Source organism: Trachymyrmex cornetzi, unplaced genomic scaffold (assembly GCF_001594075.2).
Source record: "Trachymyrmex cornetzi isolate Tcor2-1 unplaced genomic scaffold, Tcor1.1 scaffold83, whole genome shotgun sequence".
In the NCBI taxonomy this organism is placed as follows: Eukaryota; Metazoa; Arthropoda; class Insecta; order Hymenoptera; family Formicidae; genus Trachymyrmex; species Trachymyrmex cornetzi.
The window spans coordinates 4337163-4363094 of NW_017300169.1; the positions used below are offsets into that span (position 1 = coordinate 4337163).

The 25932-nt window shown below is 37.4% G+C and overlaps 3 protein-coding genes across 6 annotated transcripts; 2 read left to right on the forward strand and 1 right to left on the reverse strand.

Annotated features, from left to right (window-relative positions):
- Positions 1-475: 475 nt before the first annotated feature.
- Lint-O (L(3)mbt interactor in ovarian somatic cells) lies at positions 476-14108 on the forward strand. 4 transcript variants are annotated; one of them, XM_018519423.1, is made up of 6 exons: positions 476-540; positions 11053-12584; positions 12950-13148; positions 13257-13366; positions 13450-13836; positions 13925-14108. In XM_018519423.1, exons 2-6 carry the CDS (start codon positions 11259-11261, stop codon positions 14069-14071), a joined length of 2169 nt encoding a protein of 722 aa, XP_018374925.1. In that variant the 5' UTR covers positions 476-540; positions 11053-11258; the 3' UTR covers positions 14072-14108. The 4 variants fall into 4 exon arrangements, with proteins under 4 accessions (XP_018374925.1, XP_018374923.1, XP_018374926.1 ...); XM_018519421.1 differs by lacking the exon at positions 476-540 and adding an exon at positions 4859-5016; XM_018519424.1 differs by lacking the exon at positions 476-540 and adding an exon at positions 5321-5357.
- Positions 14109-16550: 2442 nt separating this feature from the next.
- Positions 16551-18401, reverse strand: LOC108768820 (uncharacterized). Its single transcript, XM_018519433.1, has 4 exons — positions 18005-18401; positions 17795-17909; positions 17253-17530; positions 16551-17000 (listed from the first exon to the last, which is right to left on the reverse strand). The coding sequence occupies exons 1-4, from the start codon at positions 18167-18169 to the stop codon at positions 16665-16667; spliced, it is 894 nt and encodes a 297-aa protein (XP_018374935.1). The 5' UTR covers positions 18170-18401; the 3' UTR covers positions 16551-16664.
- A 3494-nt stretch (positions 18402-21895) lies between these two features.
- LOC108768816 (putative cystathionine gamma-lyase 2) lies at positions 21896-24915 on the forward strand. The gene is made up of 7 exons (XM_018519428.1): positions 21896-22033; positions 23378-23665; positions 23809-23940; positions 24034-24169; positions 24248-24400; positions 24531-24696; positions 24758-24915. The coding sequence occupies exons 1-7, from the start codon at positions 21896-21898 to the stop codon at positions 24900-24902; spliced, it is 1158 nt and encodes a 385-aa protein (XP_018374930.1). The 3' UTR covers positions 24903-24915.
- The last annotated feature ends 1017 nt before the right edge of the window (positions 24916-25932 follow it).

The following is a 25932-nucleotide window of genomic DNA, read 5'->3' on the forward strand; positions in this document are numbered from 1 at the left end:
ATCCCAGGTTTATGAAAAAGTTAATAAGAGATTCGACGAGAGAGGCGAATTATATATGAAGGTTCAGGACATAACTCCGATAATTTTGAAAATGTTTCAATAACATGCTTTAAAAATTTATTTCCCCTTCCTCCCAGTTGTGTGTAATGATTTATTGATTACAGCATAAAATCTTCGGATGCGCAGCGCGAATTGAAAACACTTGCCGTTAATATGAAAAACTGTTATAAGTTTTTGTACGCGGCATTAAAAAAAAATGTTCACATCCGTTCGCGTGGAATCCGTGATTAAAATTTAAAATCGAAAAGGTTGCGGCTGTTCCGTGCGATTCGTCCACGCATGTGCTGCCCCCCCCCCCACTCTTGTCGTACGCACGCATGCGTCTGCGCGCGCAGAACCATATGATCGCCTCGGTCCTCGCCGCCTTCGGTCGACGGCGGCGCCGCGGATTTCGGAAACGGCAGATGCAGCATTGTATCTGAGGCTGGATTTGTGGGCGTCACGTGCCTTCCCGAAAAATTTCTTTTTCTGAGAACTTGGGTGAGTTAATATCGAAATTCGAAACACTGACTCTTCTTCGACTTTCACATTCCTCTTCCAACGTAATTCGAGTGGCTACGCTGGAGAATAGACGCTCTGGTGGAGATCGCGATCGAATTCCGATCAATCTAGTTAATTTACCATGTAACGCGCGTTGTAATTCGTTCATGTTCATTTCTGCTAATGTAGTATTAATCTGGTTTAACTTATTTTTTAGCTTTCTTCAGCTTTCTAAGAATAAGAAAAAAATAGAATAAATTAAATCGAGACTATTGTCTAATCTACATGATATTAATCTACATTGATAGAAACGAACATAAAGCAGCTGGAACTATTGTTTTTCACGTATGGGAGAACGAATTACAAGTTTTGTTGTAGACAAAATCTTATCGATTAACAGTCGATCAAGTTAATCGGAATTTGGTCGAAACTAGTCGTAAAATAAAAATTGGAACGTGAGTCGAAAATTGAGACAATGAAATGTAAAAGAGACATTTTCGCCTTCTAGAAACTTTGTTTCTATTACTCTCCCTTATATTCGACGTATGCTCCGATTTTTATTTTCGCCAGGATATCTATATTTTAGATCGAGAGAATCCCACTGCTCACAAATCAGTTTCGCAGGCTCTTATAAAAACGGCAAGTTCTTCGTCTGCTTTAGGCCCGATTATGTCAATGTAAGACTAATTTTAATCTCTGCTTAATTTACCGTTTATCTTTTTTCTAATTCTAAGAATAGAGAAAAATAAACATCAAATTTATTATTCGTTCTTGATCCCTATTTTGATTCAAATTTCTTTATTCGTCGGATTTCATTTACTCCAACGTGCGTGCGTCTAATTTCCGACATGGTTATGTGCGGCCATGGGAGTTGCGAAGTGCGAAGCCTGGGGCTCTATTCTTGAAAAGAAACGTATACGAAAATCTAGGGAAATGCTACAGTATACGTTACGTATACTATAGTATTTCCCTAGACTTTCGTATACGTTTCTTTTCAAGAATAGAGCCCCTGGGCTGCACTTCGAAACACCTACATTGATACAAAAACTCTATAGTTTATGGCTGCTTTTCTTGTAAGGGGCACATAGCGTTTTTAACTGTAGCGGGGTTAAACCGACCTGAATTGAATTAATAGTTGCGTTTATGCCCAATTTCTTCACTTCCAGATAAGTTGCGGATAACCTTATCCAGGAGATATCTCCATTGTATTCTGAAAGATATCTCTTGGATAAAGTTATCTAGAGGTGAAGAAATTGGGCATTAGTAGAATATTTATTTTGCAACTGTTAGAAGTTTCCTTTTTGGATTAGCTCGAATCTACAATAGATTTTTAAGCCTTAAGCCATAAGAAATGGAATCATAGTCAATTTCTTACGGCTTAACGCTTAAAATATTTATTATATGTATATATCCGGATTTATTATGGTAGCTGAAAATATGGTAGCTGTGGTACAATAAATATTTTAAAGATTTTTACCATGCGTCCAGTAAAATTAATCAAACTTATTATATATCTTACGTAGTTTTATTACGTAACGAATGAGAGAAATTTACATAAAATTCTCCGAAATATAATGTTATTCCAGGACTATCATATTTTCAGGGTAAACTAAGAAAAAATTTTCTCCGCGTAGCTGTCGCGGTTGCGGTTACATGTTTTACCTGCTATATAGTCGAAAACATTAACAATCGACACAAACGTCAAAGATAGAGCATTCGTATCGATTGTCTGTTGAAAAAAAAACAGTCTAATGCGGGGCCTGCAATAGAAGTCGTAAAGTTTCAACCCTACAACCGTTACAATTTCTATTGTAGACCCCGCATAAGTAATGTGAACAAGAGTTTTAGTTACTACAGATACGTTTTAAAACGCAGTTCTGTATGGGCGACGCCTTAAGGGTATATCCACACAAACTTGCGTAACCGCATAAACTTATAAAGAAAATTATCCAATCGTGTTTTTTCTATAAGACGCACGTAAAATGTGATTGGATAATTTTCTTTATGCATACGTTTATGCAGCTATGCAAATTTGTGTAGATATATACCTTAAGTCCTAAATAGGTATAGTAAACTTTAAGGAGGTTGTAAGGCAAATGCAATATGTTAAGAACTACTTGAAAAAATTGCAGACTATTCTAAATTTCATTTAATAATAATACAAAAAAAATAGAAAGAATTGACCATCTGGATCAAAAGTTATTTAAATAAGTAGTATTTTTTAAATTTGTACTCTAATATAAATATATGAAAATGTATTATAAAATAATGATAAAAATCTCAATTTTTTTATATAAATACTCTAGGAATTCAACAATATTTTTGTAAAGTTATCTTGAGATGCAGACATTAATTGTTCAGTAAATAAATAAAATTTGTTATTTGTTATAAACTAATGGTGAATCTCAATGAAACTTTGTATAAGTCATGTTTAGTACTTAATAAATTTATATAAAAACATTTAGATTTTTCTTATTATTTTAACAATTTTTGTTTATAACAATAAAACTAATAACAAATAAAATAAATAACCTATAAAAATGTGTTGCTCAATAAAACCAGAATGTTATGAACACAACTTTCACATGTATGTAGTTTGTTTAAAGCGAAAATATTAATATATGTGTTTTATGCCCTTACAACCTCCTTAAGGCCCACAACTCACGATTAACTCTTAACCAAGGTTCAACTTGTTTCTCATCTCTTTCCAATTCTAAAATTGAAAAGAAACAATGAATAAGTTAAATCTTAAAGGGTCCTCTACATAGAAGTCGTAGATGATCGTAGAGTCTTAAGTTATAGGAAACCAACCAATCACAATCAAATATAAGGAGAATACTCGATTAGAATTGGTCAGTTTCCTACGACTAAGACTCCACGACTGTCTACGACTTCTATGTAAAGGACCCTTAATGCTGGGTTTACAATAGAAATCGTAGCAGTCGTAAGGTCTTAAGTCGTAGGGTCTTAAGTAGAAAATTGACCAATCATAGTCGATTATTCTTCTCATATTCGACTGTGATTGGTTTATTTTCTACGACTTAAGATTCTACAACCACTACGATTTTTATTACAGACCCCGCATAAGAGTTAACTGTGAGTTGTGGAATTGGGCCTAAAGCCTATTCTATATACTTAAGACGCAGAACATGGGTCGCAGGTCGCAAAACTACAAACTAATCTAACGTATTTTAATTATGATATGATTGTAGGACGCAAAAAGTTGGGTGAACTTCAACTTTCGCGTTCTGCGTCTTGCGTTCTACGTATTGCGGTCTGCAACCTATTACAATCTGAGGCTACGTTTCAAAACTTCTTCTCCGAAGAAAATTTTACTCGAAATGTATAGTACACGTAGCGTGTATTATAGAGTAAAATCTTCTTCGGAAAGGAAATTTTGGAACGTATGTAGCCTGAAATATGTTTCACTTGCGACCTGCGACCTGCGTTCTGCGTCTTATGTAGAATGGGCTTAAGAAATTGACCAATCATAGTCGTGTATTTCTCTCATTCGATTGTGACTTAGGACCTCTTTCACCAATCTCGGTTAAGCTAAACGACGGTTACATGGGGTTCATTTAGGCCCAGTTTCACCCATCATTACTCATTATTATTTAAAATAAGTTAAACCTCGATTAAAAGTTAACCATGAGTTGTAAAACTGGGTCTAAATGAACCCCGTGTAACCGCCGGTTAACTTAACCGAGGTTGGTGAAAGAGACCTTCAAGTTATTTTCCATTTTCACATAAGTGATACTAAGTCTAAAGTTATAAATATTTTGTACTCACATAATGACATTACTACTTGTTTACTTTAGTGACAATGTTTATATCACGTAACAACATAGGTTTATAATCTCACTTTTAATATGAGTTAACGTACAAGACACGATAAAGTGTATATACGATCGAGCTTGTACAGATTGTAAAAATTCAATTAATTCTTTAATCTTTATCTTTATTTTTATCTTTATCTTTATCTCACTTCTCAGAATGAAAAGGAACGTGCATTCAACTGACGTCACAAATAAGAATTATTCACAAATTTTAATATAAGAAAGAAACAACTACATTAATCCCTTGCGGCTTGAGGCTTACTACATCTATTGTAGATCTGTTTCCTATTCCTGAATAGGAAACTGGTGCAACAGGCAAGTTGAAGTGAAATCAACGTAAATTTGTTTTCGAGAAGCCTAAAAAAAAGACTTAGCGTTTCGGGCATAAAGCGGCGGGCAACAGGCAGGCGTATGGCCGGCACTGGCGGTGCGCCGGTGGTGCGAGTACTGCGCGTTGCGTGCCATCTTGGCGGTCCGTCCATATCGCGTTCGGTCGCGGCCGGCGTGCGGTCCGTTTTGTTTTCCGTCGAAATCGGTGCGGCTGGTAACGCGCATCCGTCGGACTGCGCACGGACGATCCCGTGGCGATCGAGGTGCGAGACCCTGACGTCCATAGTACGTCACGTTATATTCTCCACAGGTACGTACCGGAATCATTTCGGATAGGCCCGCGATTGGGTTAACGCGCCATTCCTCTCGGTCGACAAGAAAGAAAGAGAGAACACGCGCGCGCGCGCGCGCGCGTGTCGATTGGTCCGAGCGGCGCGCCAGAGGAACAATTCGTTGATCATTCGAGCCGCGAAGGAAACGGTTGCGTTATTTTCCTGATAAGTTGAAGTCGGCCGCGTCGTGTCGTAAGAAAAGAACGACGCGCGCGCGAAAGCAGACGACGATAACGGCGGGGCGGCGCGGCAGCGGCGCGCGTGAAAGATGACGAGGACGAGATATACGCGTATAACGTATACTCCGGAGTAAAGTTTGGTAAGTTTACCCGGTCACGTGCGTCTCGCGCCGCGTTCTATCGACTTTCCCCGTGAGTCCCCGTAACGGTAGATATTCCCGATTTCGACTCGCCCGAACATTCTTGGCCCGGCGCGAGCGAACTCGGAGCGAAGCGGAGCGCGCGATGAAGCGCGATGCGCGATCCGGAGAGCTACGCACCGTCGTGTGCGTGCTCGCGCGCGCGCGCGCGCTTCAGACGTGATCGCCGACCGGATTTCATCACGTCAACGTCGCGTCGTCGGCGACGTGTATATTGACGCGTATATCGACGCGATATTGGCAAAATATTGAGGTACTCGAAGACACGCAAAAAGTTCAAAATCGAGACGCAAGACGTCTTAAAAAGGCCTTAGACGTATATTTAAGACTTTTAAAAAGTATCTTTAGGCCTGTTCTTTTTGGCTGAACTTTTGCACCAGTTCATCTTTCTTCCTCTTCTTTCCTCCTGGAGAGAGGAGGAAGAAAGATGAACTGGTGCAAAAGTTCAGCCAAAAAGAACAAGCCTTTTAAGATGTCTTGTGTCTCATTTTGGAGACACGTGTTGTCTAGATATTACAGTATAATATCAAGATATATACATATGTATAATCAAGAAGTGTGCCCTCTATTTCCCCGTGGATTCGATACTCGCGCTGGATGATCTTCGGATCTGTGGCTGGATATTCATGGTACTGTAATTAATGGATTTCCAACTCACCTGCCTTTGTGGGTTGGAAATTCATTGGGGGAAGGTAATTAAAGAAGAAGAAAGTTTGATCGAGCTGGAGCATTGGCACTGAGAGCAGCTGAGAGAATCGCGCCGGCATTAATACGTGACACCGAGGCAGGCACGCAACTACAAAACGCGATGATGCGCGCGCGCGCGCGCGCACGCACACGGCGACACCGTTACGGCGCGGCGCGGCGACGCACCGCCGCAGCCGCCGCGGCGCGGCGACTGCCGACGTATTCACGCTGGTATTCGCACAGTCGTCGCGGCTGTGCGAGGTTCGTTAGAGGTTAGGGTGGCCATTTTTCTCGGCGCATATTACCCCGAACTGTGCCTTCCGCGCCGCGCAACCTTCCTGATACTCGTCGCCCACTAATCGCGCGGATCGTGGAAAACTCGTCATCGCGTCACGTGGTGCGATTACACGCCCGGTTCTATCTCGTTCGCGTTTAACGCTCGAGGTGTTGCGGATCGAGACACACGGTGGTGCGCGCTTATTACGCGCTTTTCGGCACACAGGTAAGTACAGGCGCGTACTTGTCCCGGTGCGCGTGGAAAAAAGTCCCCGGGCTCGCTCTCTCACTCTCTTTCTCTCTCTCTCGCGCGCATGTGTCATCTCTCGGACGAGAGGATTCTCGTCCGTCCCGGTGATCGGTTTCCTGATCGGCGATCAGGTGCGCGCGAATCGTCTCGCGTCCCGGCGAGGAGCCGAGGACAACCAGGGCGACGGCGGCGCGCGTTTACGTGCCGGTGGATCCGTGTGGCCATTGTTTATAAGAATTTTGCCCGATCTCTCGGTTCGTTTCAGACGTTACGTACCAAGACGTACCGCCGAATCGAACGTTCGCGTCGTTTTGCGATTGGCGCGATTAGGTTTAGGTACAGCAGCGGGCACGCCGCCGTCGAGTTTCGCGCGACGGCGTTTTCGCGAGCGCGACAAACAGGGGGAGGGGGATCTTGGACCGCGTTTTTCCCGGTATCTCGCGTCTCCGAGTCCCGAGACTCCCGAGAGCGAGCGGTCGCGCGCGCGGAGGGTGTGAAACGCGCATCGCGCTCCGCAGTTCGATGTTCGATCCGCGCCGCGCCGGCGAGAGATTATCACGCGCGCGCGTGTCCTCGCGCTGCACCTCGCGCTTCTCTTTTTCTTTTCTTTTCCGTCTCGGCGTTCGTCCGCGGCAGAGCGCGGACGCGCGTGACGACAGGACGATTCGGATTATTCGGAAGAGCGATAAGAGCGCGCGCGACTGCGATTCAAAAACTTTTCTCGGAAGCGTGGAAGCGACCGGCCGCTCCTCCACAATAGGCGGCGAGGAGATACCGGACGATCGGCGTGCCACTACGCATTTACTGTTGCCAAGTCTCTTTGAAAATTATTTCCTACATTGCGATTTTCTCGATATTTTAACTGGACTTTTGAATTTGGACTTTTTTTTTTGTATTTTTCTCTTCAAAGATCATACGGAAATTTTCCTAACCTTTTTGTACCCCCAAAAAATATCGATAAAAGAAAAAATCTCCACATCTGCTAAAAATTTTACTAAATTCGCAACACTATACGCTATTGCGTATTTGACGGGTATTGAAAAATGTCGCATATGAAAGTGTTCGAAGATATTGGGTGTTTTCCGTTTTGCGCTTCCAGTGTTTGCAAGCGCATTTGCCCTTATTATATTTGATAAACAATGAGCCGATTGTTGCGCGCCTTTCGGTTTTATCGAAATTTTACGCGTTAAGTAAGGCTGACAATCTGCGCATGCGATTGGGTAATTTCGCTACGCGTAAAATTTACCGAAAGGTGAAACGAACGGCTCAATAAGGATAAAGTGATGCTTACAATGTGAAAATGAAGCGCGCTTATCAGGCCTGTTCTTTTTGGCTGAACTTTTGCACCAGTTCATCTTTCTTCCTCTTCATTCCTCCTGGAGAGGGGAGAAAAGGAAGAAAGATAAACTGGTGCAAAAGTTCAGCTAAAAAGAACAGGCCTATTATGATACGCGTTAGATTAAAATCAAACTACGCATTAAAGATTGGGATTAAATATTGAAGATTGAAATTTGGCCAATGAGGACAAAAAAATTTTAACTCCTTTTGTTTTGATTGGTTAAACTTTAATCTTTAATCTCAAAATATTATAGATTTGTCTAGTATTTCCGTATACGATTTTTTCGAAAATAAAGTCTGGCCACAAGCGATTTTTGAGTACGTGATGCTATAAATGCTTTGAAACATTTTTTGATTAGTCAGTAAATTCGTTTTTTTTATTTGATCAAATGCTTCAAAGAGAGAGAGCATTTGTTAGTAAGACTTCAATTGCATCAAAATTCTATGATAAAATACTCTCTTAAGTGATGTCTACAATCAGATTTTAAGGAGTTAATCTTATATGCTTTCTACAATAGACCATAACTTAAACTTCAAGTCTTAAGCCGTAAGAAATTGGCCAATCACAGTCGAATATGAGAAGAATAATCGTGATTGGTCAATTTCTATGACTTAAGATTTAAAGCTAAGATTATGGCTTATTGTAGAAAGCCTATTAAGCTTTGAGTCTTAAGCCATAAGAAATTGCCCAATCACAGTTGAATATGAGGAGAATGATCGGCTGTGATTGGTCAATTTCTTATGGCTTAAAACTTAAGCTTTATACTTAAAAATCTCAATGTAGGCGCCACTTTACGTACATTTGTAGTTTCTTATTCTCTAAATTCTTAGCTTTGAGTCTTAAGCCATAAGAAATTGCCCAATCATAGTTGAATATGAGGAGAATGATCGGCTGTGATTGGTCAATTTCTTACGGCTTAAAACTTAAGCTTTATACTTAAAAATCTCAATGTAGGCGCCACTTTACGTACATTTGTAGTTTCTTATTCTCTAAATTCTTTAAAGTGGCATCTCACTCTGAAAGTGAAAATTGAGTCAATTTTGAAAAAGATATATAATCTCACTCTACTTGTGTTAATCTATAATCTTAATTAAGATTGCACGATAAAGTAGTATAAGTTTGAGTATATATACAGGGTGACAGTATAGTCACCTGATATATAATATATGTATCTATCTCTCTCACTATTTCTTTTTCTTCATCTTGTTATTTTAGGAACTATACATTTTACGGTTACAGTTTTTTAAGAGGGAACTTTGTTCTAGAGCGCCAAATAAATGGCGATTCAATCAATCACAGGATTTTAACAAAATCGCTCGTAGCCAGACCCTACGTTTTCCAGCACAGACGCAGATGCGATATAGTATGAATACAGTAAATCATAGCGCAGTCTTGTTTAACATTGGCAAACGACAAGAATGTAATGGACTCAGTGTAGCCACGATTCGTTCTACGCAAACAACGCTTGAGAACCAATAGCTGCATTTAGCAGAAAAAGCGGCTTTGCAACTGTTGTATTTATTATAATTCTTTTATGATTGATCTTGCCCTTAGTTTCTCACTGGATTTAAATGTAAGGGCCGCTTGTTCCATCTTTATATAAACAATGTGGTAACTTAGTTATTGGATAAACAAAAGAGTAAAAAAGTAAAACATAAGAGAGTAAGACAGTGAACTGAAATTTACCGAAAGGTGGAACCCAGCCTACGTCATGTAACTTTTTCTCAGAGCGAAAACGTGAAAATGAAAATGCTTGTGTGTGTATGTATATATACAGCCGGTCACAGAAAAGTTGCAGCACTTTTTTTTTGATGGGTTTTGGAATGCAACTTTCTCACCGTGAGTGATTGGTTCTTATGGATCTAACCATTTACGTTCAACCGCTCTACAAGTAACGCTGAGTTTCGAAATCTACAGGAAAAAAATGTTGCAACCTTTCTGCGACCAGTTATACATACATACATACATAAAAATTTTCAGTTTTTACGTTTTCGCGTTAGCGGAAAAGTTACACGATTGAACACAGTTATTCCATCCTTGTGTTTACAAATATATATTAAATAAAGATAAATAATACTAACAAGTGTTGTGAGGGTAAATCGGACCGCGTCAACTTGGTGTCCTTTACCGGAAAATGTCCTCTATTACAGGAATTTTTACGTAGTTCAGTTCGTCATCGTCGTCCGCCACCGCGGTCCAATCGAAGGGGTCGCTTCGGTATGAGAGACATTTGGCGCGTTTCACGATACGACGCCATAATTCGCGCGATCGACTGTCGCCTCCCTCGATCATTTACAGTCGCGTTTCGAGCTCCGTCGCTCCGTGACGTGTTTCTCTGAATTGTTCCTCCGCGTCTCGCTCCTTCTCGGACAGAGCGCACGTCACGTCGGTGCATTGTGTGCAGTCAGTACGAAGATCAGATTTATCGCGCGGGCACGCGGTGGTGGTGGCGGCGCGGCGGCAGCGGCGACGACGGCAGAGCGGCGATAGCGTGCGCGCCACGCCGGAGAGCGAGAGCTCGATAGAGCGCGCCCGTCGGCACGACGGAGAGCGAGGGTGTGTGAAAGAGAGAGACGGAGAAAGGGCGAGAGTGGATCCGCGCGCGGTTCTCCCGCGACGAGACACGGGAAAGAAGCAGGAGACGATAACGCGAAGATTTCGTCATTTCCGTGTGACGGGACGGAAAGGATCGTTTAACGAGGCGATATCAAAAGTGGTGGAGTCGTCGGGACCACGTCTGGGTCTCCGTGACGCAGAATTTAAATTTGGTATCGGTGCGGTAAAGGTGTATGCGGCGCGGCGCGATACAGTACGGTGCGGTGCGTTGCACGGATAGGATCCACGGACCACCGGAGCACAGATGGACGGACGGAACGCGCGGTCGTAACCGGTGCGGTGCGGCGCGGCGCGGCGCGGCGGTGACGCACGCACACGCGCGGATACACGGCGAAACGCCGAAACGAGAGGATCGCGCAGAAACACGTCCGCGGTCAGCAGCGCGCGTAGATCGTCGTCGCGTGTCGCGCGAGCGCGCGCGCGCCTTGTTTCCAAAAGTGTAACTCTCCACGTTTTGATTTCCGAAGGTACCGGGACTTCCTGGTGAACATTATTAACCCTGGCAGGGATTACTGTGACCAACGTGGTCTCGTCGTCATCCTCGGCAACGAGAGGCAGGATTGTTCAGGAGCGGTTAACGACGACCGGCGGCCGAATTGCCAAGGAGAGACGAGGAAGAGGAAGAGGAGATAAAGTGAGTCGCAGAGTAGTCGCGCCCCGTGTATCGATACGAATGACGAAGATGCAGCAACACCCGGTGCAGGCGGCGCCGCGGATCACGCACGAGGACCACATACTGGAGGCGATCGATCAGCTTCGTCGACGTAAAGCACGTCCCGATGCAGATCGCATTTGCAACTACCTGCTCCGTAATTACGCGGTGGACGCGCGCGACACGATCGCCGATCTTCACCGGCTGATCGAGGTGGAGAAGGTGATCCAGGTCGACTACAAGGGTAACACCAGTTACCGTAATGCTAAGAAGTGGACGCGGCTGCAACTCTTTAAGAATCGACCGGAAGGTTTTCTCAAGGAGAAACTCAACTCGGGCATGGTGTCGAGTGCGGTCGCCGAGCTCGTGGTCGAGGAGCCCGATTATCTTGACCAGGGCGTCCCCGCCGGTCGTCTTATCGAGCAGCTACTCGACGGTGTCTCGAGCCCGACGTCGCGCCGCGTGGTCGAGGAGTTTCTCGGCCGGGAGGTCGCGTGCGGCAATCTCGCGCGCCTGTCCAACGGCAATTACTCGCTGGTGGCGACGTCCGACATGACGACGGACGCGACACCGTCGCGACGCGGCGGCGACTCGCAGCCGTCCTCCTCCGCGGCGGTCGCCTGCGCCCTGGAGAACGGCAACGCGACGCAGCGGCGTGTCGGTAAGGAGGCTGCTGCTACCAACGGCACCCTCACCAATGGCACCAACGGTATAACGACCAAGGCAGCGACCAAGACAGCGGCGGCGGCAGCGGCGGCGGCGGCCGAGCTCTACGAGTTCAACGAGACGGATAACCTTACCGACACTACGTCTAACACATCGCGATCCTCCTCGCGACAAGCCAACGATAGTCCGAAACTGGATCGGCAACTGCAGCAGCAGAATTCCATCAAGAAGGAATGCTACGAGGTCGACGACAAGAAAAACGTCGAACGCGGCGACATCGCGTCCGTCGAGGTGGCATGCAACGGCGACGTCGTCGACGGTGATAAACGGGAACGCAATTCTCTGGTGATAGCTACGCCAACGTCAACGACCGTCGACACCAGTATCGTCAAGGACGAACCAAAGAGCAACGATGTCCAGAAGACTACGTCTAACCTTAAAAGGTCCGCCAAGGCCGAGCGCAAGCAACGTCTATTTGCCAGAACGGACGACCGTATGGACATAGAGATTAAGTTCGAAGACTATCAACAGATCAAGGATGAGCGAGAGAAACATGAGGAAACCGGTCGACGATCTAGCGAAGATCGCGAGGATGACGATGCCGGCAGGAGCTCGTCGACAAACACATCCCCGACTCCGTCCAATATAAATACTGGTGGATTTCGCAGCGCCAGAAGAAAGGTAGCGTAGACGTTCTATGTGTTAATATAGTGTGTTTGTGATATATTGTAAATATTTTGAAAGGTGTCTTTGACACAAAAGGTACAGTTCCGCTGTAATACATATTTTGATATAAAGTAAAATATAGTATTGTTTTTTAAAGTACTCACTTTTGGATGATCACAGATACATACTTTTGTTTGTATATTAACGAGAAAAATTGATTTATATAAAAGGATATTTGAGAAGATTGAAGATACCATTAATATTTTAAGAAAATGAAAAATTATTATAATGTAGTTCCTTTGAAAGTAAATTTTTTTCTTTGGCAAATCATTCAGGTGAAAATTGATATATCAATTTGTATTATTGTTTTTATATTTTAGAGAGCTAGGAAAGTATTTGATCCTTCGGATAATAATCTGGTGAAGCGTAAACGAGGCAGACCAGGTCATAAAAATTCGTTAATGCAAGACCAGGATCCTACTAAAGCAACTGTCAAGGATGGACCATTTAGGCAGTGCAGTCTCTGTGCCAAAGAGAAACAAGAAGCTCTCGTGGCTTGCAGAGATTGCACAGTGCGAGGTAATTCTTGAATATAATTAAAGTTAATATCAATTAATTTTTCTTAAACTTTTTATCGACATTATTACATATTTTTATTACATTTATATGTATTACGTATACTTGCAGCACATCCGAGTTGCATTTATAGTCCAGAGGAAATGATACAAAAAGCCAATAGCAATTGGCAATGCGAGCGCTGTAAAACCTGCACAGTATGTTGCGAAACATCTGATGCTGTAAGTTTATTACATTCCATTTTATTTCATATAACGTTCATGATTTTTTTTACTCATTCCAATAATTGTTTTGTTTTATTTAGGGTCCATTAGTGACTTGTTACAGCTGCGATGACGCTTATCATTATTTTTGTCATCCGTCCCGCGTTACGATAAAATCGAACACTAAATGGTATTGCAATGAGTGTATGCAAAAACAGCAGAGCAAAATGAAAATAGATGATAGTCAAAACACTCATTCGATCAATGGAACAAGCAGACCGGACAGCCCATCAAGTACCACCATCTTACCGCCGGTTCTAAGTCCACAGGTTTCTCCCATGAGGGGTTCTTCCGATCAGATGGAAGAAGACGGTCCCAAAGGACCCATTGATTTAAATATTCCTGATGCAAGAAATTGGACTTCTGAACAAGTATACCAATACTTCGCTAGGTTATTTCCCAAGGACGCCGAAGTCTTCCGGCAGCAGGTAAGAGTTTAATTAATTTATTAGATAGACAAAGTATTCTTTGCATAATTGTTCCGATATACCATGGTTGTCCGCATTTACGTTCCAGGAAATAGATGGTCACGCACTTCTAATGATGAGTCGAAAGGACGTTGTGTGCGGACTTAATTTGCTATTAGGTCCTGCCTTGAAAATATATCGACATGTTTTGAAGCTTCAGTTTCGCAGGGACGATCCTGAATTGTATTGGCAATAATACTTATGAATTTTGCTTGAAACTGATCTCTATTATATCGCGTACGTATTTTAATCTATAAGATTTAATTTATACTTCATAAATTAAATCTTATAGATTAAATTTACGATTAAATTACGATTGTACACAATTCTAATTTAGGTGGTTTCCATATTGTATATATGATGTACATCGCTAAGATCTTTCTTACGAATAATAAGAATATCGTAAAGATATGTGCTCCTTAATAACAATATTTTACTGAATATTCGAAGTAGACTTTGTTTACTGTTAAATCCCTTGGGATTAGACCAGCACATTATTTGAAAAAGCGCGGAACTCTCCAACTATTAGCAATAATATAGATGTATTGCATACATTTCATCTTAGCAATATTTTATGCATGATTTTTCCATAAATTATGAATCTAATTCGATTTTAAGCACGCTCCATATTGTACAGATATATGAGACATATTGCTAAGATCTCCCGTGGGCAATTTATCGCAAGCCAAACCGATATCGATCTGTAAATGTATGTACACGTTGCGATTATATACACTTAATGTACATTCCGCCTTTTTCATGTGCGGTATTTTGTAAAAAGGAGCAGATATTTTCTATTTACAAACTGTTACTTGTTAATATTAAATTTAAACTTATATCATGAACTCTACACACAGTTTGTTCTAACAAAATAACAGTTGGGAATGTTAAACGGAAAAGAGAATCATCGACTGATTTGTCATCGACGTGCGCGATTTTGCGTCACGTAAACTTGTATTTTATTTTCACCACTTTTACATACATAAATACATTTATTTGTAGAATATAGTTGTATAAGATACTACTAGTTGAAGAACACAATACTTTGATTTTACATGTACTTTTCTATTATGCAATAAACATTTTGATATTTATACATACACTGTAATAACATTCTCCAGAGACTAATTGCAAGACTTTTTCGAGATATGCATAGAGAGTAGGAATGTTCTAGTTACTTTCAATAAGTTACATTATAAGGAATACGCAAATTTTTTTTTTATATTAGTATATCGGTAATAATGAGATTTAATTTAAAGAGTATAAGTCTTACAAATAGGAACTTGTACATTTATACATATACATATATTCCTAAACTACATATAAATTTCATTTAGTTTGATATTTTCAAGACATCGCGATGCTAAAATCAATTGTTACATAAAGAATTTTAATATATTTTTACATAAAACACGTTTTGATGTTCTATTAAATGAAAAAATAAAAGCTTAGTTACATTGTTATTCCGTGTGAGAATAAAATGTACAATTCTTGATCTACAAAAATAAATACGAGTTACGATGGAAGGCTTTCAATAAATATGATAAGTAACACGTAAATGTAACGCGTATCAATATCATAATTTTACTATCTTGTATATCTCTTTGAATAAGGAATAATAAGAATTTTTTTAATCACATCGCGCGCAATTAAAATTGAAATTGAGTGTTTGATATATATATATAATCTAAATATATACACGTTACAAATAAATTCTAATTAATATGTACACAGTGATGATTTATAAAAATCCCGAAAAGATATACATAAAATGCACGTATATGTATATATGTATGATGATATACTTTATGTATATATTGTAAAGTTAATCGAATTCTCGTAGATTTTATTTAAGATTTCGGTCGCACCGATTCTTCATAATGAATGTGTCAAGCGTCAAAACGTACCATGTCGGATAAACTGCAAATTAATGCAATTCTAATCTATCTAGCAAGAGTGCGAAATTGACAAAAATTTCCGTATGGAGAAATTTCAGTTTTTTCCTTTTTATAGAGAAAGATACGTGACATAAATCTTTGTATGATATAAAATATGTATATATCTATATATACAATATATAATACAATATTCTTTTATAAATAGATTAAAATATAATATTGCACAAACCCTTCTCAGTAATTTTATATATATTGTACTATTTATCGACTTTCAATGATAGTTTCCCACAAAACAATAAGAGCGATCAAATCAAATGACATATTTTGATTAAGTACCTATATTGTCATTAGTTTTACGTCTATTTCTTCTACAAATTTGAACTTGTTCGTTGTATGTTAATTTATATCGATTTAAATATATACATATACAAATTATGCAATTGCATTCAGAAAAGACAAAAGCTTCGCAAATTTTTATATTAAAAATATTCTCCTTGATATACATATATATACTTCGAAACCTAATATAGCTCAGTCTGTAATATAATTATCAACATAAAAATTTCCGAAAAATTCGATATTTTATAAAATACAGTTTGATTTGGAAATTATATATTGCCGAATGAGCTTGTTTTTGCTTCGTTACTATTTTATGATTATTACTTCATATTAGATTTTATTAAACATCCTAAATATGAAATATCATTATTTAATAATAGGATTAATTTAATTTTTTTAGCACTTACTGTAAATACAATCTAAATTTTTAAAGCGCGATTGAAAATAAAGAGATGTTTACAATAATTAACATTTGTATCATTGCACTATTACATTATGCTAAGGCTTTTAAAACACGATACAATCACATCTCGCATAAAGTAGAAATGTGATTTAAATGGAACGACTGGATAATTCATCATGACGTTTAGGTGGAGATATTTTGTACATTACGACTTCATTTGGCATGAATAATATAATATCCTTCGAAAAGTTGATATTTTTATAAAATTTATATTTATATAACGTCTGTACTTTCTTATAATATGACAATATTGCAACCCCTATTGTGGCGACGAAAGGACAAGCTGAAGCAACTATAATGTAGTTGAAACACAGATACTCAACGAAAGAGAATTTCATTGCCCGTTGAAAAGTTTTAGATTTAGATGTAGATGCCAGTTGTTTACTTTCTTCAGAACAATCAGAGGCTTGAGTGTAATCCACGGTCTACGATTTTATCAGCGCATTTCACATTTATATCAAATGTATTGTACATTCCCAGTAAACATCAACTTTCTTTCTAACAATAACATATAATATCAATATTATAATTTACTTAACAATGTAACTGGTATGTATAACATGTGTTATTCGTTTATATTGGTGAATAAAAAATTATAATATTGATGTAATATTATTGTTAGTGTTTTTACCAAGTTGTCGTTCACTGGCATTAGTATTAATTGTAGAAAATGTTACCCTGGCGTCCATTGGTATGGTTTTAACATGAGTCTGTGGCAATTTGAAGCCATTAGCATCCCACCATCTAGGAAGTAGTTCCTTGCGTAATCCAGGATCAGTTAATATATCATTTTCCGGTATGTCGGGCGGCGTAGGTAAAATGTCTGTACTTTTTTCCATACATGTGATGATAGTGAACAGAGGTAACAGATCTGAAACTCGTTGCTTGGCCATGAAATTACAGCCAATATTGCAGATACAGCGATCATTCGGATTTATGTAAGCCTCGGAACACGCTGTCACAAATGACACAAAAGCACTTTTACATATTACGCAAAAGACGTAAAATTACATGCTTCAGTTACAGGCTCAACAAAAAATAATACGGAAGCAACTTTATAGAAAAAAAGAATATAAATTCTTCTAGATATATATATATATATATATGTAATAAAACGTAATAAAACTGTGTTTTACTGTGAACAAATATCTCTGAAAATTGCGAAATCAAATCCTTTTAAATTCTTAAAAGATAAAACACAGTTATAGATGCCACATACAAGCCTCGCAGGCGTTCCTAGTGCCATTCAAACGATCTTCCTCCCATTTGTAACGTGAGTCGATCAGGTTGAAAAACCTGCAACCTCGTTGACAGCAGGACTTTATGTAGCTGCTCTAAAACGGAATGATTGATTGTACAAACAAATATAAGATACAAAAATAAACAAATATACACATAAAATTCAGCATTACACACAGTTAACACATACATTTGGAAAACCAGTAAGTGTGTTCTCGCATAGATTGCAGGGATCCTTAAGATTTAATATATCAGGAGACACTACGGCAGTGTCTCGGTTATTAAGTACGTCTCCGAGGGTCAGTTCTGTAACGAGTAGCACGAACGACGCAAAGATTTCCATGTTTCCTGTCATCTCTACAGATGCTTCGAGTTTCTTTTTCCTGTTTACTGCTTCTTTCTGTCTCTCTCAAAAACGTAAATGTTTTGGTTCGTAGAATTGATGGAATTCTGCACCCTTGTTAGCGTTTACCCTCACCACCGATGCCATGATCGATGCTGCGTTAATGATCACATCAGGGTCGAGACGATCCACCAAACTCGCGGAGGCAACAACGACAGCTTCGAATTGACAAACAGACGATCATTTAGATTTCTACCCTAATGAGGAGTGCAGTGCGACACAATTAATTTATTTACCTTAGTCATTTGAAATTTACATTTTTGGTTCTCTCTTGTATTCATAAAATTAATAATGCCTTTTCACTCGAAAATCTCTTGTAAAATCTTGTCGGGATAACTGATTAAAAATCTGATTTCTCTTGCGCTAAATTCTTAAATACTACGAATTTCGAACCGACTGTAGCCTCATATCGCTAGATTATGTATTTTAATAATAGATCTAAACGGAAAAGAAGCAAAAATCAAGAAAATAAATATATGTAACGTATGTGTGTAAAACGTATAAAATATACAAAAATTTTTAGAAAATTTTGTATGAACTAATGTATGGACTAATGCACCTCATTTTACTATCAACAGATACTTTACTGAAACTGCACTTGACACGCATGCGTGAGAAAACCGGTCCATTTAACAACTGGAGCTTGGGGGTGCGTTCGAGGAGCGTCTTGAATATGCTGTCAGCACTGGTTGTATTTTGTAAAATGCATGATATGCACGATGTATTATTTTATCCTTAACATTATTCGCGAATTTTTAAACAAGGATAACATGCTACATCATGTGTTTTACGGAACCCATCAGGATCCCTATTCTTGAAAAGAAACGTATACGAGAAACTAGGGAAATACTATAGTGTACGTTATGTATACTATAGTATATTCCTAGTCTTTCGTATACGGTTCTTTTTAAGAATAGGGACCCACAGGGAGCTATTCAATAATTCTACGTGCGATTATGCAATCAAGTATACTTAACACTTCGAAGCATTCTTTAATTAATAAAATTCTTTCTTCTGATTGATCAACGAAGCATTTACAGTATTAAGTAGATGGCACCCCTTTATTATTAAATATAAAACAAGGATAGAATTCTAGAAGCGTAGACTTTAAAAAGAATACAGTTGTATATGTCAATTCTGAATTTATTTTTAGAGGCGATAAGAATTCTTTTTATAAAAAGTTCCGAAAAAAATTCTTTTTACATCAGAAAATGAATTCAGAACATACGATTGAATATTTTTGAATTCTCTGCTATCTGAGATGACACAATAACGAGAAAATAACGTGACATAAAGACGACAAAAAAAAAAGCGTAGTTCGACGTCGATTGGCTCGTCGCCTTAATCGTTAAAATACGATTCTCGAAATTTTGAACTGCGACATTGCGATGCTTGAACTTCCCACTTTGTTAATTACACGTATAACAATGAAGTATCAAAAGTATCTTTCATTATTAAACAAAGTATCTTTTAAGACCGTAAATACACAACAAATAAGGAATAAAGGCCCTAAACGATCAACCTGGATTTTTAATCTTTAAATAATTCGATGTGAATTCATATACTCATATTCAATCCTGCAAACCGCGCGTCGAATTTAATTTCATCAGTCTTTGAAACGCAATCCTAACAAAATTAGAGTAGCAGTATCACAAATTAAATTGACAAGCAATTTAATAATATTGTGATGCTCATAAGCATCTTAGAAAGATCTTAATTAATTTAATGCTGTGATAAGTATCATCATATTGCTCCCCAGTAAAAAACTTTTCATACATTAGTATGTATAAATATGTATAAACATACATAAATATTCAAAAATACATATAATCATACATGAAATATATCCACACATATTCATACATCTCTCTTTCTTTTGTGTGTGTAAAATTATTTTTTAGTGTAATAGAAATAACAATAGTAATGTGAAAACATAAAAAATAATTGAAGGGATAATTTTCGCATTGTTCGTTTTAGAAAAAAACAAGTTTGGTAAAATGTTAAAAAAATTGCTTATACATAATTATGCAAAATTTTATATATAATTATACAGAAGTAATTTTTTTGACATTTCTTCAAATTTGATTTTTTCTAAAATAATGTGAAAATTACTCTTTTAATTATCTTTAAAGTTTTCACATTACCATTGTCATTTCTATTACAAAACGTAATTTTATAAAAGAAAGAAGAATGTACGAACATGTATATTTCATATAAAATTATGTATGTTATGAATGTTTATGTATGTTTATACATACTTATACATATTGCACGAAAAATTCATGCATGGAAAAATTTTTTACCACGTCGAAAAGAGCTCTATGGATCAGCAAAGAATGATCGTAAATGTTTTATAAAGTATAAGTCTGATCATCATGGTGTATAAATTAAGTGCCGCATTACCATTCTACATCAATAAAGGGATGGAAATCGCTGTTTTCTGCGGACAAGAAATCTGAGTCATTCAGTCTACGGATCATCTTTATATTTATTTAATCATTTTTTCGCTTGGGTGCATCAAAAGCACGATGGATGCTCACCTGATATGTGCATGTAATCTGCAAAATTAGCTGCATCGTTGATGATTCGTACGTCTATGATGAATAGTGTAACGTGGGCACGCCTAAGATGCATAAACTCATAAAGCGAACTTCGTACGATCGTAGATCATGGTGTGTGTTGTATTATGATGACTCTACACGGTCAATAATACTCATCATTATAATATTGAATCGGTAATACTGACAGCATGCATTAATATTTTTAATATTCTTACAACCTTATACAATTAGTATTATTGATAATTTATCTTACTTTAATTTATACGATTATTTATCACATCCCTAATATGACATATCGATTTAAATTTGTATATTCTCTATTTTTCTTCTTGTAACGATACGGTAAAAATACATATATTATTGCGAGAAAAAACTGATTTTTTTGCAAAAATGTCGATTAGAAAGCGCTTTTAGGCCGGTATTCATAGTCCGTTCTTATTTCAAGACTGTCTTAAGTAATATCTTAAGACGCTAATATGGCCCTCTGATTGGTTCGCGACTTCTTAAGACTGTATTTGAGATGGTCTTGAATATAAGATTCGGCTATGAATACCGATCTTATATAGAGGCGATTTGTACATAACAGACATTTTCGTAAAAAATTGTATTGTTTTCGCATGACAATATGTCGCGTGTATTTTAATGCGCGTATCGCATATCCTTACTTCATTATATTAACATTTATATTATCATGATATATGGTTGCATTATCGGCCATACGGTTGACGATAGTTACAAGTTACTTAAGTAGCTCATCACCGATCAGGACACAGTCAGTTTTAACAGATATTCAGCGATATCGACACCAATAAAAGTCAATTTCGCTAGCGACCCTCAAATAAATTCTCGTTAATTCGGCATTTGATGAGACTATTTTATCGCCAGAGTTGTAAGTTATTATTATATTGATTATCATTACTAATAAATATATTAAAGTTGATAAACAATAGGTAAAATTCCCGTTTAGGGGACCCCGTATATATCCAAGTCAAAATGATATGAACGGGGTTTCCTAAACAGGAGATTCATCAAACAATGTTTCTGTTAATTATAACGAATTAAAAAGAAAAAATATTTTTATTAATATTCGCAGAACATTTTATTTACCGAATTGACAATGACGTCAACGAAAAAAGGTTTCGCGACGATAGCTATCCATGCCGGACAAGATCCTGATCAGTGGAATCATCGTTCAGTTGTACCACCTTTGGTGATGTCCGCCACTTTTAAGCAGAATAGTCCAGCGCTGCCCAAAGTAAGTACGAAATTCATCCAAATTTGTTCATATATAGCTTCTAACAATTACTCGTTATTCAATCAATTAACGTCACTTGTAACAAACATTGCATTAAGTTTTTGTAGCTATTAATAAAGTTAAATTTACATACAAACTATGAAAGTAGAATATTTTTTTTATAAATTTATTTATATTATTTTCTGTTGAAAAAGTTAAAACAAATACGTAATAGATAATTGAAACAAATAAGAAACAGATAAATGAAACAGATGAGAAACAAATAAACAAAAAAAGAAAAAGGAATGACTTGGGAATTTAATAACTAAATAAATGATGATTTAACAAGCAAAATGCGCGCCAAACGTGCTGTTGTTGAAGCAAGTATATATTTTTGTACTAAAGTATAAGCTGATAATACTTTTGAGGCTTTGACGGATATTTTCTTCAGACATGCTAAAGGGTTTGCGGATTATTGCCGTGTGGTGACCCATTGCTAATACCAATGTGTCGTGAACTTACCTGTTCACTTCATTAGAGCGAGGAGCCTGTAGGGTAAGGAACTAATACTGTATCAGTGGGCTGATACAGTATTAGTTTCTCGTCCTGATGAACTAAATCGCACGGCGATAAACCCGTAAACCCTTTGGCACCTCTAACTAAGATATAAGAATTTGTATAACTTTGAAAAATTTTGATCTTTTTTCTTTGTTAATCTAAGGAACAAATAAGCAACAATATATTAAACCACTTATGTAAATACAAATAAATATAGGAGCAGGAAATACGATTGAAACTGCATTGAAATTAATATCTAATATTCTTGGTGCTTAATATCTAATATTTTTATGAGCATTATTAAATAATTTTTCAGTTCTGCAATATAAATCTATAGTTCAAAAATCACATAAAACATAGTTCACGTAAATGAAAAGTCAAATAACAATTCGATAGCACCTGTTTATATTATTCTTCATTTGCACAGAATTATTTAGAAAGAATATGTAAAAGCTTTATTCTTTTGAATATAAACGATAGAAACGTTATAGGTTCTAATAAATTGAATCAATAAAGAGTAAAAAGCCTTTGAGAGCCAATGCTGAATGTTATTCCAATTAAGTTAATTATTATATACAATAAAACTCAATTGTGATAACATTCAGCACTGGCTATCGCTTTTATTAAAAGCTTTTTATTCCTTCAAATATAATTTAAAAATATCTTTAAGTATAACTTTTTAAAATAAAATGCTTGTATATATTATTTTCAAATTATCTAAGTGAATTTAAATTTATTTGAATGTTATGGCAAAAAAAAATCTTGTATAATGGCGTTTTAATTTTAATTATTTCATTTTACATGTAGCGTTTTTCATATGGCAGAATCGGCAATCCTACGCGTAATGTTCTGGAGACATGCCTGGCTGCTTTAGAAAAAGGCAAACATGCCTTTTGCTTTTCTTCTGGATTAGGTACCCTTACTGCTATTATAGGTTTATTGGAGGTAGGAGATCATTTGGTTGTCGGAGACGATCTTTATGGTGGAACCAACAGTTACATCCAAAAATGTAGTAGCAAACAAGGCATGAAATGTACTTTCGTTGATATGACTGATGTACAAAATGTTATAGATGCTATACAGCCAAATACAAAGGTAAATAAAAAAACTAAAAATATTACTATATTATTTACACTTACTTTGTATTAAAATTTAATATTTTGTATTTTAAATATTATGTTTTTTAGTATTTTAGTATCACATTAGTATTTTCTGCATTATAATTTGTTCTACTGTAGATGATATGGCTAGAGACGCCGACAAATCCTTTAATGAAATTAACAGATATAAAAGCTGTTGCTGAAAGACTGAAATCTCGTCCAGACATTATAATAGTCGTCGATAATACATTTTTGACATGTTACTTTCAAGTAGGTTTAATATAAATCAAAGAAAAATTATATTTAATCTTATGATGTCAATGTGAAAGAAACTGCAACCAATATATTATGCTTTTAAAACAGAAACCTCTTGATCTGGGTGCCGATATAACGATGTATTCATTAACAAAGTACATGAATGGCCATACGGATGTGATTATGGGCGCCGCTATAACGCGCCGGGACGATCTCGCGGAGAAATTGCAATTCCACCAAACTGGTAAATCAACAAAAACTTTTTCGAGCCATGCATTTGAACACTTTATACAACATTTCCTTTTTCCATTTATGTTTCCAGTCATGGGAATTATTCCATCACCATTCGACTGTGCCTTGGTCAATCGTAGTTTAAAAACACTTGAACTAAGAATGCAGAAACACATGAAAAATGGTTTAGCCGTAGCTATGTTCCTCGATTCTCATCCTAACGTCGAAAAAGTTATTCATCCACGTATGTAACCGTACAACTTTTTACTCTCCTTATTCTGTATGTGTTTAAAAAAGAAGCATATATAATTAATGTCTGAATAATTAATATGATAAAGCGTTTACAATAAAATACACATGTTGTTACATTGCAGTTCTCTCGTCACATCCGCAACATCAGCTTGCGCTTACACAACAAACAGGGCATAGCGGAATGGTTTCTTTCTACTTGAAAGGCGATTCTAAACGCTTTTTGCTAGCATTGAAAATTTTCGTTTTAGCTGTATCCTTAGGCGGTTACGAATCGCTAGCTGAATTGCCGTAAGTATATTCGAGAAATGTGTATTTAAAAATAGATTTTTAATATATTCTTCTCATTTAGATCCGTAATGACGCACTTGTCCGTGCCAGAAGATGTGAAAGTAAAATTAGGCGTAACTGATAAATTAATTCGATTATCTGTTGGCCTTGAAACTGAAGACGATCTCATAGCCGATCTCAAACAAGCATTGGACGCTTGTCGATGAATTAACGAATTGTCAAGCATTTCTGAATATGCAAATAAATGTAGTTTTAAGTTCAGAAATAAAATAAATTACAACAATAAACGACTAGATAACGGGCTTAAATAATTTAAACAAAATAATAAATATACATAAGTATTACGAGCCAAGCGAGATATTTAATGCTAATTGCTTATTTAAAATGCATATATATAACATAATTCATAACATAAACCACAAATGCCTAAAACCTTTATCGGATCGTTATCAATGTAACAATAATTTCAAGGCATGATCCGTTGTCATATATTCGAGCTACAATAAATGAAAACAAAGATGTTCTTACAATTTTCGCTCGCATGTCTTATAGGTAATGTATAATCCCATTGTCGGTGTATTGCTGCTTAATGTCACTCAATTGGTAAAATAATTCCGTGTCGTTGATATAATAAAATTCGTAAGGACAATTGGCGCATGTCATCTTCGCTTGTCCTTTGATTAAAAACGTGTGAATTTACAAAGTCCGCACTTGGAATGAAAAGTACAAGAATGACCGTAAACGTTTTATAAAGTCTGACGTATAAAACTCAAATTGAATGCCATATTGTCATTAGGTATACGTCAATAAAGGGATGTCAGGGTATCACAGTTTTTTGCGAGCAAGAAATCTGGGCCATCCAGTCTGGATTATCTTTACATATTTAATCATTTTTTCACTTTGGTGCATCAAAAGTGCGAGGGATACTCGACTATCGTTTGATACGTGCATGTAATGTGCGAAATCAGCTGTATCGGAGATAACTTATTGTACGTCTCTATAACGAATTGTGTCAACTGTGTGATATGGACGCACCAGAGATGAATAAAGTGAACTTTATACGATCGTAGATCGTAGTATTATGTTGAATTAAAATGACTCTTAAGATGATAATAATACTTATCATTAATATTGAACCAATAATACTGACAATATGCATCAATATTTTAAATGTTTTTACAACTTTATACGATATTAGTATCATTGATAATATATTTTACTTTAATTTATACGTAC

Excerpts from the sequence above, each read along its gene's own strand:
- Lint-O (XM_018519423.1), top strand. The coding sequence starts at position 11,259 with ATGACGAAGATGCAGCAACACCCGGTGCAGGCGGCGCCGCGGATCACG. Across the intron at positions 12,585-12,949 it reads TTCGCAGCGCCAGAAGAAAG|AGAGCTAGGAAAGTATTTGA; the intron begins GTAGCGTAGACG and ends TTTATATTTTAG. Across the intron at positions 13,149-13,256 it reads CAGAGATTGCACAGTGCGAG|CACATCCGAGTTGCATTTAT; the intron begins GTAATTCTTGAA and ends GTATACTTGCAG.
- LOC108768820 (XM_018519433.1), bottom strand. The coding sequence starts at position 18,169 with ATGACAGGAAACATGGAAATCTTTGCGTCGTTCGTGCTACTCGTTACA. Across the intron at positions 17,910-18,004 it reads CACTTACTGGTTTTCCAAAT|AGCAGCTACATAAAGTCCTG; the intron begins GTATGTGTTAAC and ends ATTCCGTTTTAG. Across the intron at positions 17,001-17,252 it reads CCATACCAATGGACGCCAGG|ACCGTGGATTACACTCAAGC; the intron begins GTAACATTTTCT and ends ATAAAATCGTAG.
- LOC108768816 (XM_018519428.1), top strand. The coding sequence starts at position 21,896 with ATGACGTCAACGAAAAAAGGTTTCGCGACGATAGCTATCCATGCCGGA. Across the intron at positions 23,941-24,033 it reads TTTTGACATGTTACTTTCAA|AAACCTCTTGATCTGGGTGC; the intron begins GTAGGTTTAATA and ends CTTTTAAAACAG. Across the intron at positions 24,401-24,530 it reads CGAAAAAGTTATTCATCCAC|TTCTCTCGTCACATCCGCAA; the intron begins GTATGTAACCGT and ends GTTACATTGCAG.